Source organism: Anguilla rostrata, chromosome 17 (assembly GCF_018555375.3).
Source record: "Anguilla rostrata isolate EN2019 chromosome 17, ASM1855537v3, whole genome shotgun sequence".
NCBI lineage: Eukaryota > Metazoa > Chordata > Actinopteri > Anguilliformes > Anguillidae > Anguilla > Anguilla rostrata.
The window spans coordinates 2707452-2723062 of NC_057949.1; the positions used below are offsets into that span (position 1 = coordinate 2707452).

General features: G+C 45.3%; 1 protein-coding gene across 2 annotated transcripts; it reads right to left on the bottom strand.

The window, feature by feature from the left end:
- Window positions 1–26: 26 nt before the first annotated feature.
- st8sia6 (ST8 alpha-N-acetyl-neuraminide alpha-2,8-sialyltransferase 6) lies at window positions 27–15579 on the bottom strand. Of its 2 annotated transcripts, XM_064314910.1 has the most exons (7): window positions 14921–15579; window positions 12079–12156; window positions 8529–8606; window positions 5254–5398; window positions 4047–4159; window positions 3831–3923; window positions 27–2331 (listed from the first exon to the last, which is right to left on the bottom strand). In XM_064314910.1, the coding sequence occupies exons 1-7, from the start codon at window positions 15019–15021 to the stop codon at window positions 1854–1856; spliced, it is 1086 nt and encodes a 361-aa protein (XP_064170980.1). In that variant the 5' UTR covers window positions 15022–15579; the 3' UTR covers window positions 27–1853. The 2 variants fall into 2 exon arrangements, with proteins under 2 accessions (XP_064170980.1, XP_064170981.1); XM_064314911.1 differs by lacking the exons at window positions 12079–12156; window positions 14921–15579 and adding an exon at window positions 9770–10008.
- Window positions 15580–15611: the final 32 nt, after the last annotated feature.

Sequence of the window (15611 nt, forward strand, 5' to 3'; positions counted from 1 at the left end):
GTTGAAACACCACACGACCAAGGGAATTTTCCATTAAAAGCATACTGATTTATAGACTAGCACACTTCTCATAAAACACACAAGTTAATCAAACACAGTGCAGGCCTTCTCGAGATTAACAGGGGAAGTCCTTTACCCTCATCAATGTCTACAGACTGCGTAAAAGCAGTTTCCTCAGCACATACGTCCATCACACACACGATTGTACAGTAACCCAATAAAACACTTGTCAGATAAAAGTATTCTCTGGTAGTAAGTCAGGTGAAAGGCAGCCGTTTGTTCACAGTGTGGAACCTGACAATCGCTGAGTGTGTGTATTAGAAACGGAAAACATTTCTGATAGTCCCTTTTCGATGAGAAGGCAAGTAGTCTTACAGATGTCAGTGGTTGTCTCTGTCCACCGGCGCTGTCGGACACTGGGAAGAATCCTCTTTTGCGTTAGACGTAGCTGTACCAGCCAGCAAACACACAGCCCCATCTAGTGGCCAGCCTTCTGCACAGCTTTCGTTCCGCCACCGTTTTCCAAATCAGCAATAAGGTTGAGGAGGAGCACAAAACCCTCAATGCAAGATGTGTCGAAGGGGTGCACAACTTCAGTCCTGAAGTGCACGCGTGCGTGTGTGCTGGGTTTAGTTCCAACAACTATTCTAGCGTAACTCTGCTATACGTACCGATGTAGATTTACTCCGATAGCTATCAGAGTGCAAAAACGTGTTTTAAAATGCATTTTACAGCTGCAGAGGTCAGATCAAATAAATGATTGAGGCTAATTAAATAACAGAAATTGGAATGAAATGCCTAAACGGATTGGCTGTCGTTGTGCACCCCTGGTCAAGTGTCATGTCACAGTTTAGTTTTGGCATTGCATTAAAATGCAAAAAATATTTTACATACATTTCTAAAATGAATGTGCCTGTAAGAAAGAGGAATTAAGTGCATTAAAAATGTACATTCACATGACGGAGACCTATGACATAAATAAAATCAATCATAAAATGCGTACAACACAATCCTTTGAAGTGGATTATGTATACAAATGTTCAGCCGCATACTTTGGACCTCAGGCCTAAGATCAATGGGTGTTTCAGTTTTGTTTTTTTAAATATGGATAATATTTCTCAAATTCTAAAGTAAGGGAGTTAAACATGGAGCGTCGCCATTTTTTGATGGTCAGAGAGAATCGCTGACTCAGGTCTGAGAATGTTCAGCCAAAGAGGTCTCCAGACCGTCTCCACATCAGCTTCAGATTCACAAGGCCTCGCACGTCGACTTTGGTTCTAAAACAGCACAAACTCTGCGTCCCTACTTTAAGGAAGCACTTCTTACAAAGTCTCATTCACAAAGGTTCCAGATGCCAGCTGGTTTCCCCTTCAAAAATAAATATCCACAAATATATATCTATATTGAGAAATTTAGGCACATAGACATTCGTACTTATGGCTACAGTCTGCTTGCTGCTGCAAAAGTAGTGAGGTCAGGGGTGCTTGGCGGACATTCGTCGACCCGCGTTTCGCGGGGCTGCCTGTTTCCCTGGCCTGAAGGCACAGGTGGTGCAGATCCATGAGGCTGCTGGGGAGCAGGACCAGGGACAGGGACCATTAAGGTCACAGCGCTGCAGCGTCTGGTGCCGTAAAGCTGTAAACCGTTCTGGAGAGAAAAAAAGGCCACGTCCACCCCGGTGTCCCCCTGGGAGCACCCCCCCCCCACAGGAGGCGGAGTCAGGGGAGGAGCCAGGGGCGGGGCATGGGGGGGGCTGGGGGGGGAGTCGATTCCCCCGCATGTCTGTCGTATGGAAAAGGGTGTGAGGGCTGGCGGGGCGGGGGGGGGGCGGGGCGGGGGGAGGGAGGCGTGGCCTACCTGGGCCTATCCTCACACTGGCCCAGGTGAACCCTGACCACGCCCTGGCGGTGGAGGCGGAGCAGGTGCCCGAACTCGGCGGGCATGGCGTGCACCTTCTTCTTGCCCTGCCGGTCGTCGTAGTAGTGGTTGGTGAGCGGGCGGCGGTCGTGCGGGTGCTGGGCGTGCGGCCAGAAGCCGTACAGGTGCACGTTGGCGCACAGCTCCAGGGCCAGGCTGGCCACGATGAGGCCGGTGCTCAGGCGGACCGTCCGCAGGCCCTGGGCCCTCCAGAAGTGCGCCAGGCTCTGCAGGTAGGCGGGGCTGAGGAAGGCGGGCCGCGCCCGGCCCCCAAAGTCCCGCAGCGTGTAGAACGCCCGCAGCGACACCGGCGTGTTGTGGGCGTACGAGAACGCCGGCAGCAGCAGCAGCGCCTCGCCGTAGTCGCTCAGGCTCTCCACAAAGGGGCGCCGGTACTCCATCAGACCCTCAAACCTGAGAGGGGGGAGAGGGACGGAGAGAGAGAGAGGCAGGGGGGAGAGGGAGAGAGAGAGAGAGGGGGAGAGGGAAAGGGGATAGGAGAGAAAGTAAGAGAGAGAGAGGCGGGGGGAGGGAGGGGGAGAGGAAAGAGAGAGCAAGAGGGAGAGGGAGAAAGCAAAAGAGACAGAGAGAGAGGCAGGAGGGGAGAGGGAGGGGAGATAGAGAGAGAGAGGGAGGAACAGAGGAGAGAGAAAGCAAAAGAAAGCGAGAGAGGCAGGGAAAGAGGGAGAGGGAGAAAGGAAAAGAGAAAGAGAGAGAGGCGGGGGAAAGGGAGGGGAAATAGAGAGAGAGGGAGGAACAGAGGAGAGAGAAAGAAAGAGAGAGAGAGAGGCAGAGGGAAAGAAGGTAGAACAGAGGAGAGAGAACGCAAGAGAGAAAGAGAGAGACCGGGGGGAGGGAGGGAGTGGGGAGAGAGGGAGAGAGAGAAAAAAAATGGGGGTGGATATAGAGAGATATGAAACAGCAGAGTAAAACATAGCACATGCCCCCAAGCCCAGGATCTAGATCAGTTACATTTTTGTCATATCATGGTCATGGCACTTAACTACATTAGTTGCAGTGTCTTTACCACAGACGTCTCAGGATGAAAGGGCACGTGGGAGGTTGGGAGGTTTTTCTTAGTCTATGGCACCATTTACAAAACAAAATGCAAGACCATACTTAGCAAAGAAAAGCGAAGTAATACCTAGAACTATGCTGACAGGGTTTTTATTTGTAGACAAATAAAAGATTCCGTATTGATTCAAGACAGCCTGCTGGAGATGGGAGATTGATAAAATGCAATTGCCAAAACTTCATTACAGTTTTTGATACACCTATTTATCTGCTCTTTAAATTACACCATTTCTTTTACCACTATCTTTTCAACACACAAAATTCCAAATCATTTGACCCCTTTCACACAAATAAATAAGAATATGAAATTGTTCACCAGTAGATTGCAATGACAATGAACTTTCGATACCTAGATAGGGTTTGTGTGGTGAGAAAGCACCAGAAGAAATCATTAACAACTGCCAACGTTTCTAGATACTTGAATGATACTTCAGTAGAGCACAGAGATGAACTTACAGCACGGACCCCCTCCCAATCAGATAGGATAGCAAACATAGATGCTGACAAATTGTCTTGTGACTGTAGACACGCGGGGGTTGGGGGTGGGGTATCATTTCTTGAGGGCTCTATGTATTTCTGGATTTGTTGGCGACTTCTGCTCTCAATTATTCAGCTGCAGCAAAGTCAGTGACTCACAGAAAAGACCTCAGTAAAATGTTTCACACAGGGACAGCTTCATGACCTTACAATGTAGCTACAATGTCAGGTTGTGTAAATTATTTGGTTAATGAGACAAAATAATTAAGAGTACAAGTTGGTATAACATTCAGGAAACAGGCACTCCAGGAACTGGGTTCCCCAACCCCTTGGTTTAGACCCGCCCAAACCCCCTGACTCACTTCTCAATGAGGATGCTGGGATTTGCGGTCACCAGGTTTGTCTTGTTGCCTACATCTTTCTGATAGGCCTTGTCCAGAGGAGGGAGGTTGCACCTTTTCACAGAGGGAGAGATGGAGGTTGTGTCGTTACATCGCTTCGGTAGCGCTGTCGCTAGCGTACGCTCGGACGCGGCGGCTCGGTCGCCCCTCGCTGCCGCGCCGAAGGGGCGGACGCACCTGAAGACGAAGTGGGCGGAGTCGATGGCCTCCCCGCAGCTGCTGTTGACGAGGATCCCGCCGTTGCCCACCACCGCGCACGTCTTCCAGGTGACGTTCGCAAACGGCTGCTCCTGCAGATTATACACAGGGTTACACACTCGCTCTGCGGCACACACACACACTAACACACGTATGAGCACCCTGAAACACACATTCGCACAAACACACATATACACACATGCACTAACACATGTATGAACACACTGAAACACACATATACACACACAAACACACACAAACACACATACACACACTGAAACACACATACTCACAAACACACATATACATACACACAAACACACATATACACACATGTACTAACACATGTATGAGCACCCTGAAACACACATTCGCACAAACACACATATACATACACACAAACACACATATACACACATGTACTACAAACACACATATAATCACACAAACACACATATCACAAACACACATATACTAAACACACATTACACACACACACACAAAAACACATATACTCACACTCACATGCACAAACACACATATGAACACACTGAAACAAACATATGCACAAACACACATATACATACACACACAAACACACATATACTTTACACATACTTACACACATAAACAAACATATGAACACACTCACGCACAAACACATATGAACACACTGAAACACATACGCACAAACACACATATACACACACTCACATACACAAACACACATATACATACTCAGACACACAAACTCACACACACACATACTCACACTTACACACACAAACACACACATACTCACACTCACAAACACAAACGTACAGTATGAACACACTGAAACACACATTCACACAAACATACATACATATATACACTAATAGATACAAACGCACATACACAAACACAGATGTATACCCACACACAAACACGCACTAGAACATACAATCACATATGTACACACACACACACATACACACAAACATAATACATAACACAACACCAACTAGTACACACACACATACTCACACACACACTCTCTCGCTCTCTCTCACACATACACACATACACAAATATAATTTTACTAACCAACAGTCTCACATGCAAATATTTACACACAGATATTCATACACACACATACACACACACGATCACACAGTGAGTATTACTCTCGGGGGCTGTGGGGTACCTTAGCGAACGTGCTGTAGAGTTTGGGGGTCACCTGCAGGGGCTTCCTCTTCTCCCCGTCGTAGTAGATCTTTGAGTCCAGCGGCGTGTTATTCTGAGTGACGATCGCCGTGGAGACACCATGACACCTGCTGGACAGCTGTGACCTGGGGACGACACAACAGCCTGAGCGCGTGCAGCCCCGCTCGCTACAACCTGCTCTCACCTGTAGTTCTACTCATTACAAACTGCTCTCACCTGTAGTTCTGCTCGCTACAACCTGCTCTCACCTGTAGTTCTACTCATTACAAACTGCTCTCACCTGTAGTTCTGCTCACTACAACCTGCTCTCACCTGTAGTTCTACTCAATACAACTTGCTCTCACCTGTAGTTCTACTCACTGCAACCTGCTCTCACCTGTAGTTCTACTCAATACAACTTGCTCTCACCTGTAGTTCTACTCAATACAAACTGCTCTCACCTGTAGTTCTACTCATTACAACCTGCTCTCACCTGTAGTTCTACTCATTACAACCTGCTCTCACCTGTAGTTCTGCTCGCTACAACCTGCTCTCACCTTTAGTTCTGCTCGCTACAACCTGCTCTCACCTGTAGTTCTACTCATTACAAACTGCTCTCACCTGTAGTTCTACTCATTACAACTTGCTCTCACCTGTAGTTCTACTCATTACAACCTGCTCTCACCTGTAGTTCTGCTCGCTACAACCTGCTCTCACCTGTAGTTCTGCTCGCTACAACCTGCTCTCACCTTTACAGTTCTGTCGCTACACTAGAACTCAAAGTTACGAGTCTATCACTGCAAGTGACTGTAGTACTCACATGGTAGAAGTTCAGGTTGTATTAAAGTATGTATTACTCATTACAAACTGCTCTCACCTGTAGTTCTATTCACATTACAAACTGCTCTCACCTGTAGTTCTACTCACTACAACCTGCTCTCACCTGTAGTTCTACTCAATACAACCTGCTTACTCACTCATCATGTTCTGCTCACTACAACCTGCTCTCACCTGTAGTTCTCTCAACTGCAACGCGCTCGTACACTCTCTCACCTGTAGTTCTACTCAATTGCAACTGCTCTCAGCTGTAGTTCTACTCATACAACCTGCTCTCACCTGTAGTTCTACTCAATACAACCTGCTCTCACCTGTAGTTCTACTCATTACAACCTGCTCTCACCTGTAGTTCTACTCACTACAACCTGCTCTCACCTGTAGTTCTGCTCAATACAACCTGCTCTCACCTGTAGTTCTACTCACTACAACCTGCTCTCATCTGTAGTTCTACTCACTACAACCTGCTCTCACCTGCAGTTCTACTCACTACAAGCTGTTCCCTAATATACAACTCACTACAGCTTGTTTACACATACAGACTAACTCACTACAACCTGCTCTCACCTGTAGTTCTATTCACTACAAACTGTTCACTCACACAGACCTACTCAACACAGCCTGTTCCCACATACAGACCAATTTACAACAGTCTCTTCCCTCATACAGAACCTACTCATCACACCTGTTCCCATGTACATATCTACTCACCACAACCTGTTCCCTCACAAAGACCCTACTCATCACATCTATCCCCACATATACTTACTCACCACATCTATTCCCACATATAGACATACTCACCACATCTATCCCCACTTATAGACCTACCCACCACATCTATTCCCACATATAGACCTATTCATCACACCTGTTCCCTCATGCAGACCTACTCACCAAAGCCTGTTCCCTCATGTATACCTACTCACCACAGTCTCTTCCCTCATACAGACCTCACCACACCCTGTTCCCTCATGCAGACCTACTCCTCCTTATACTGTTTTCACAGGTTGTGTGCTTCCTTTGTTTTTCTAGTCCCCTGAGGGAGCCTCATTATCTTACATCCTGCATTTTTGTCAGATAAGCTTAAGTTTAAACTAACATGCTCATATCACCATAGATTTGACCTTTAGCTCATTTACATCCATGACCCTTTGTTCTACTGACAAAACTCAACCTCAAAAATCTGTTGTAGCTCACTTCCTTAATCCCTTTCAGTCCAATCCTTTCGCTGCTCCTGAAGTTTAAATGTCTTAGTCCTTACTTAAATGTCTTCGTCCTTACTTAAATGTCTTAGTCCTTACTTAAATGTCTTTCGAGCAAGAAAATTTAGGTGCCCCTTCTTTGTACCTTTTCAAGAGCTTCTATATCTTTCCTTTAGTGAGTAGCCAAGAAGAAATCAGTACTTTAAATCTGGTGTGACACAGACATTGTATAACATCAATACAATCTCTTTGGATTTATACTCAATACTTTCTGCTATATGTCCCAGGATTGGAATTTTTACCCATACAGCACAAAGCCAAATAATGACACAAAACTGGATTTCACAGCAGTTGCAATAATGCCTCTGACCTTCATGGTAAATACATTTAGTAACACTGTCATGAGAAATGTTGAAATTGGATATTTTTGTGTGGTGAGTGTGTGTGTGTGAGTGTGTGTGTGTGTGTGTATTTCCTGCCTCTTGTTATACTACTCAGTACTATGGCTGTGCACTTGCCCATGACAAAGTGGCGTTTTCAATACTACAGCTCACGTGGTACTACAGGAGAGCTGGCGCTGAGAAAATGAGAGGGGCTATAATCCCTCACTGTGGGGAGGGCTGGAGGAGAGATGGGGGAGTGTGGGTATGAATGAGTGCATGAATGAGTGCTTGTTTTGTCTTGTCTTGTCTAGTATGTAAAGTTGGAAAATTGAAAATGAAAATAAAATTCTATAAAAAAAAAAGAGATATACTGCGACTATGGCAACAGCCTTCGGTCTTGGGGAGGGCCTTCTCCTTACTGAGGTGGGATAAGGTGGGATAAGCTTCCTTTTCCCGCACAGTCTGTGCCCTGCGAGAGTTAATGATCCTGCATCTGCTTTCGCATGGCCGTGTTTTCTCTTCCCATATAAATCACATCATCTGGAACCTTGGCCCACTGGGCAGGCACAGGAGGTTAACCAGAGCTGTGAAATACATTTCCCCAACCCTCCTCTGTATCTGTGTGTGTGGGGGTGGTGGGGGGGGACCAGGGCCAGAAGTTAACTTCTAAAAGGATTTCGGGGAAAAGGTTAGCCTTGATCCCTTCCGTCCCAAAACAATGCATTGTGTTCACAACTGTAAGTATTTATTCAGCTCCTGGTGTCTATATTGATTGAGCACCTGGAATCAGGAATCAGGAATCAGGACAAGAGTCACACGTCTGAACTCTAGCTCTTAGTTGAGGACTTCTTTACCTGAACTTGTTGAAATTGGCATTCTGCTTCTTCCAGGCATAGCTGTAGAGTTCCACCATCTTGTCGATTGTGTATTCCCTTCAGAGGACACAAGGGACAGACAAGGTGTGACACGGGTATGGAAAGGAGCGCGTGTGTCGGTGCTTGTTGGGGTAAGGACCAGTATATCCAAGAGGCTCAACGCCAACTGTGTAACCCTATTTATTACCTGCCTTTGACTTCTAATCCTTTGGAAAACATGAAAAGTGAACTGAGAGAAATGTTGTGCAAAGCTAAAGAAGAGAAATGGATCACAGAAAAAGAATATGATTTCTTAATGCCTGATAATCCTCGTCTAGCATCATTTTATATGTTGCCTAAAATCCACAAGGATTTAATCCACTTTAAACCCACCAGGCAGACCCATTATTAGTGGTAATGGAACTATCTTGGAACCTGCTTCTAAATTTATTGACCATTTTATAAAACTCTTTGTCTTCACCCTACCTGCGTTTCTCCAGGACACCGCACATGTTCTTAAAAAACTTGATGAATTACATAATATCGGGGATGCATTTTTAGTTACCATGGATGTAGAGTCTCTATACACTAACATTGATCACAGTGAAGGCCTTGAGGCACTAAGATATTATTTACAACAACGGCCAGTGGAAAAATGCCCCCTAGTGAATATAGTGTGTCATTTACAGAATGGACTCTCAGAAACAATGTATTCTTATTTCAGGATCAGCTTTACAGACAAGAAAAAGGGACTGCTATGGGTGCAGCTTATGCTCTCATACTGTGTACAGTCTTGTTTATCCATCTGTTATTGATTAATGTTGACTAATGATGAGTGATTGATTGATTTCTGTCGCTATAAAATGACGTATGTATTTTCCCATCACCACTTGTGTACCCCGACGAAGGCCCCTTTGAGCTGAAACGCGTTGGTCGGTTAGTGTTTTTTTTTTTGTCAAGCCATGGATTTACAATAAATACAATACAATAATATTTTTTTTTTTCCAACGGAAGAGTGTGCCTTGTACATCCTTTAAGTTCTCCTACAGTAACCTACTCTTTATGTGTTTTTCTACAAAGGAAAATAACTTAAACCCGTTTATTGCTATTTAACTAGCCCAGTTCAAAGAGCACCTGATTCTCGTTTGGCACGATTGTGGACCCACGCAGCGCTCCGTGCATATCGTTGTATCCAATAAAGCGGTAGATACGTCCGAATGACACCTGATCTGGAAACATACTGACGCAGGTTTTCGCAGGTCCTCCGTTTTGTGTAATTATATGTTCCCTCGAAATCCTGGCGGCAGTGTTATTCCCTTGCGCACAGGACTGCCAGCCATGACGCTCAAGGCTATAACCATAGGCTATAAGACAGGGTCAGCCTGATGTGATCACAACATAATGGATCACAAGGCACAGCGCGGCTGTTCGGCTGGGTGCCTGTCGGTCGAATGCAACCCCGTGATCTAGCTGCTGCCGACCACTGAGTGGGGTGCGAAAATAGTTGCCTGTGTGTCAACAGAACAGATATCCAGGTTATCACGTTAGCACGCTGGCATTTGAACGGGTTACACAACTCAGAGCTGCTGTTATTATTCGTTAATATACTCGTTAACATGAACTGTTATTCCTTTTATTTAAAGCTCTAAGTTTTACTGATCGACCTGAAATATTTGTGTTTTTATATATTTTAATTGCCTTTTAATTTCCCCGTGTTATTTTAATTGTTTGAACTTTTAGTGACCACCCACGAGAATCAAATAAAAAGCAATAGCCTAAGTCATTGTGTAGCCTTCTTTTGATAAATAATTAGAGAAATATGTGTATCCTTGACCAAAGTTTTAAAGCAATGAAACAGAAAATTGATTATTTTAAAGTGACATTGGTTTCATGTTTAAAAATATTTTTAAGCAAACGGTGTTGTTTTTTATTTATTTTTAATTTTTATTTTTTTTAATTGAAGAATGCTGTATGCATAAGTATTCAACTCTTGAGCTCTGGAAGCTTTAACACTAGCACTGGGAAGTTATATATACAGTGAGCTCCATAATATTTGGGACAGGATTTGGCTCTGTACTCAACAATTTTAGAATTGTAATCAAGCAAAAGTGCACCTTCTCAGCTTTAATTAAATGCTGTTTTTTTATACATTTTGGTAGAAATTACAACATTTTTATACATAGCCCTGTCATTTCAGGACATAATGTTTGGCACAAATGGCTTCATAGGTGTTCCTGATTGGTTGGGTGTGTTCAGTTGCTTACTTAGTGCAGACATAAGAGAGCTTTCAGTATCTAGTCCTGATTCTAAGCTTTTGACTATTTGGAGTCTGGTATTGGCGTTTGTCAACATGAGGACCAGAGTTGTGCCAATGAAAGTCAAGGAAGCCATTACGAAGCAGAGAAATTATAACAAAACAGTTCGAGACAGAGGCCAAGCCTTAGTCTTACCAAAATCAACTGTTTGGAACATCACTAAGAAGAAAGAGAGCACAGGTGAGCTCAGAAATTGCAAAGGGCCTGGTAGGCCAAGGATGATCTACAGTTGATGATCTGTCAGTGACTACCATCCACAGAAGACCTCACAAACAGAACTACAGAGGCTACAGTGCAAGATGCAGACTACTAGTTAGTCGCAAAAACAGGATGACCAGATTACAGTTTGCTGAGAAGTACCTGAAAGAGCCTGCAGAGTTCTGGAAAAAGGTCTTATGGACAGATGAGACCAAGATTGACTTTTATCAGAGTGATGGAATGAGCAAAATGTGGAGGCCAAAAGTAACTACCCAAAATCCAAAGCACGCCCTCATCTTTGAGACATGGTGGTGGGGGGTGTTATGGTTTGGGCATGTGTGGCTGCCACAGGTACTGACGCACTTGTCTTCATTGATGATGTAACTGCTGATGTCAGCAGCAGAATTAATGCTGTAGTGTACAGACGCATCTCATCTCCTCATGTTCAAGCAAATGCCTCCAAACTAATTTGATGACACATTGGATGATCCCAAATACATAAGTACATATAAAAGCCAAAAACATTCACCCAATCTGAATCCAATTGGACATGTGTTTCATATGTGAAAGAGAAGACTTAAGCTCCAGAAACAAGTAAGAGCTGAAGATAGCTGCAGTACAGGCCTGGATGAGCACCTGGTGATATCTGTGGGTCACAGACCTCAAGCAGTCATTGCATACAAAGGACATGCAATGGATATTTTTGTAAATGCTGTAATTGGAGTACATAGTGGAATCATGGGGGGAAAAAATATGTCTTTGTCCCAAACATTATGGAGCTCAGTGTATACACACACACACACACACCTAGAAGTGAGTGTCACACATTCATTTCAATCTGCACAATGCATTATTATTATTACAAGGCAGGGCCAGTTCGAGGCCTTCCCATGTGCAGAAAAAATCTGGGCCCTATGAAAAATGAGCCAAGGAGCCCAGCTGTACAGAGACAGGCAGACTCTCAGACCAGACCAAACGCACAAAGTCCAGCCGTCACCACCTGCGGTGAGCCGCACAGTCAACAGTCCTGTCCTCACCTGCAGTCCTTGCAGGCAGATGTGTCCGACTCTGGGCTCTTGCGCACCTGGCTCGGGGAACTGCGTGGTTTGACATCACTGTGGAAACACAAGCGTCAGCAAAAAATAAAAAAATTAAAAAAAAGAACAAGCTAAAATAGACGCCTGAATACTGTTCTTTCTATGTGAAAGATAAACTTAGGGGTAGCGAAACCAATCAGTCATACTTCTGTCATTTGAAATACACATTGACTGTACAGTATATATCAAGTTTAAATTGTGTTTGTGATTATATCAAACACACACATATAAATGAATTAATGATTAAATCAATGAATGCTGTTGAGTTGAATTACTCACTAAATTTGCACCTGGTGGTGCAATTAGCACTTTTGTGTTGCAATCATGCCTCGTTTCTATTTTGACTTGCCATAACTTTAGTGACTAAGCCAATGCTTACTGTGTGAACTAGACTTGATGTTCATGGCTATGGATAACTGATAATTAATGACCATTTAATAGTTCTGATGACCTTTGGTATGGACTTATTGTACGTCTCCTTTGATAAAAGTGTTCACCAAATAAATGTAATGTAATTCAGCTGATGTAAATAAAATACTGTCAAATACACCTGACCAAACCACAACCTTGTTTACATACAGCTTAATCAAACTACAATCCATCCTGAACACAACCAAAGCAGCTCAACAACATAAAAACAACTGTTGTCTATCCCACTGACAAACACAGTCCAATTTTTCAGAAAAATGAGAACATTTGTGTATTGAAGTATGTTTAGAAAGAACCAGGTAAGGCAGTTCCTCAGCATCATTAAACCATAACGCATAGGCATCATGGAAAACAGTATTCACTTCATGGTTTAAAACAACCATGTTAGCTACATGTTAGCTTGAATCAGTTAATCATTGCAGTACCTATAGTTAGTTGTAATTCAGTTACAATTTTAAGTAAAGCGGTTCTGTATAAGTTCTGAACATGATTGATTGACAAGTGTCTTTTCAAACAACATTTCCCAAACTCATTTTTGTTCCAGATTAGGTCTTAATTAATTAATTTTAGCATTGTTTTTTAGCTTTTAACCCAGAGTACTCAGAGCCTCAACATACTTAAGAAGTCATTCCACATGCCATTGCTTTGATAAATACTTCAAATTTTGACCATAGCATTCTAATGTACTGGGAAGGTACTTGAAGCTCTGTTGTGCTGTGTTGTCTATGTATTGGGTTGTTTGTGGCCTGTGTTGTCTAAACCTCTATTGTTAGTATTGTGTTGTTTGTAGCCTGTATTGGGTGACTGCTTGTTTTTATTGTAACTATGGTGATGCCAAAGGCAAATTTCCACAATAGTGGACAATAAAGTATCTATCTATCTATCTGTTTATCTAACTGGATAATAATTTGTTTTTTTGACATATTCTTTAAGTCTCAAAGAAAGGTTTTTCAAATGAACAGTGGAGTTTTTATTTGGACCTGATAAACAAAAGAGAAGCAAAAAAAAAGCATTGAATGAAATAATTATTCAACATTTACATTTAAACTGGGCCTACAAAATCATAGAACCATGATTTGAATTACACGTGCTTGTATGATCTATAATAGCCTTTATGTTAATCTGTCTTTAGCGTAAATATACTTCCGGCAAAACGTTTTTCTTTAACAATGTATCTTCCCTGAGTCATTACCCGTAGAACAGAATTCAAATGGCTCTTCAAAGGGTGTTATCGCCGAGCGCTCTCTTTCTGACCCCTTGTAAATACAGTTAGTGGAAAATTGTGCTTTGGATACGGAGCCGTATCAGTGGACTTTTGACTCATCTGCGAGCTCACCCCTGCAATCGCTCCGAGCGCAGAACCACAGAGGGCCGAGCTGCGCTGAGCACGACTCCCAACGCCGAGCTGCGCTGAGCACGACTCCCAACACCGAGCTGCGCTGAGCACGACTCCCAACGCCGAGCTGCGCTGAGCACGACTCCCAACACCGAGCTGCGCTGAGCACGACTCCCAACACTCGAAGCTGCGCTGAGCACGACTCCCAACGCCGAGCTGCGCTGAGCACGAAGCACAACTCCCAACACCGAGCTGCGCTGAGCACGACTCCCAACGCGGAGCTGCGCTGAGCACAACTCCCAACACCGAGCTGCGCTGAGCACGCACAACTCCCAACACCGAGCTGCGCTGAGCACGACTCCCAACGTGGAGCTGCGCTGAGCACGACTCCCAACGCGAAGCTGCGCTGAGCACGACTCCCAACACCGAGCTGCGCTGAGCACGACTCCCAACACCGAGCTGCACTGAGCACGACTCCCAACACCAAGCTGCGCTGAACACGACTCCCAACACCGAGCTGCGCTGGACTAGGCTGCGCTGCCGAGCCCACCGCTCGGCGCTCGTTCCATCGGGCTGCTGAGCCGCTCCCCCCCTCCCGCCAGCTCCCAATGTGCATCTGGCACTGTCATAACGCGGAGGGGGCGGCGGGAGCGGAAAAGAATGGTGTAGTCACGCGGCCCCCAGATGCAACGATTCCACTTCCCTCTCCGTGCTGAAAGTGCATTCGGGGGGGCGGGGGAATAATTCCAGAAGTATCCGGGCCCAGAAGGAACCAGGTTCCTCCCGCCTCTTCGGAGTGAATAAATCCCTTTTCCGTCTGCCTGTCTGCGGGGGTCCCGACCTCGCCTCCCCCGGGCCGGGACACCCCCGCCCCCCACAACCCCCCCAGTGCCGGAGACTGGGCAGATAACGTTCCCCTCCCCGGCCCGCTGACCCCGGATCAGTTCAAGCCCGGCTGTGGGTGTAAGAGTTGGGGGCGGACCGGGCGATCCAGGATCAGCCGTCGGAAGGACTCACCTGTAGCTGAAGACGTACCAGACGAAGGCGGTCAGGACAGTTCCCAGGATGAAGAGACAGAGCATCAGGGAGAAAAGCAACTTCAACAGCAGCCCCCTCATCCCTGTGTCCTCTCTCACTCTCTCTCTCTCTTTCTCTCTCTCTCTTTCTGCCTCCTCTTCTCCCTGTCTAGTTTAACTGCCGCCTCCTCCCTCCGTCTATCCCTCTCCCTCTCTTTCAGCCGTTTATCTTCGCCGTCTCCTTCTCACACTTTTATTTTCCTCTATCTCTTTCACGCAGTCTCTCTCTCTCTCTCTCTCTCTCACTCTTGCCACGCCTCCTCTCTTGCCTTATATCAATCCGTCTTTGCCCCATTAAACGCTCTGCTAACATCCATCCCAACTTTTATTTTATTCGCCCGTCATCTTCGTACACCTTCCCCCATCCCGTCTCCGGAGAGCAGCAGTCAGTCGGGTTCCCAGCTTTCCTTTACTGAAACCGCTGAACCTCTTCCTCTATCATTTCTCTCCTTACCTCCCTCCCACTTTCACTCACTCACTCACTCACTCGCTCTCTCTCTCTCTCTCTCTCTCTCGCAGACCCTACCACATTCCTACTTCTGCTGAAGTCCCGAATTTCAAGCTGTTCCTCCTTGTGCTTTCCCAACCCCCACTCTCAGCCTTCCCACTGTTTCCCTCCGCACCCTCCCTCT

Coding starts and splice junctions, on each gene's coding strand:
- st8sia6 (XM_064314910.1), bottom strand. CDS start 15,021: ATGAGGGGGCTGCTGTTGAAGTTGCTTTTCTCCCTGATGCTCTGTCTC. Junction 8,607..12,078: donor TCTGCCTGCAAGGACTGCAG/GTGAGGACAGGA, acceptor TGTCCTCTGAAG/GGAATACACAATCGACAAGA. Junction 5,399..8,528: donor GCCAATTTCAACAAGTTCAG/GTAAAGAAGTCC, acceptor TGTCGTCCCCAG/GTCACAGCTGTCCAGCAGGT.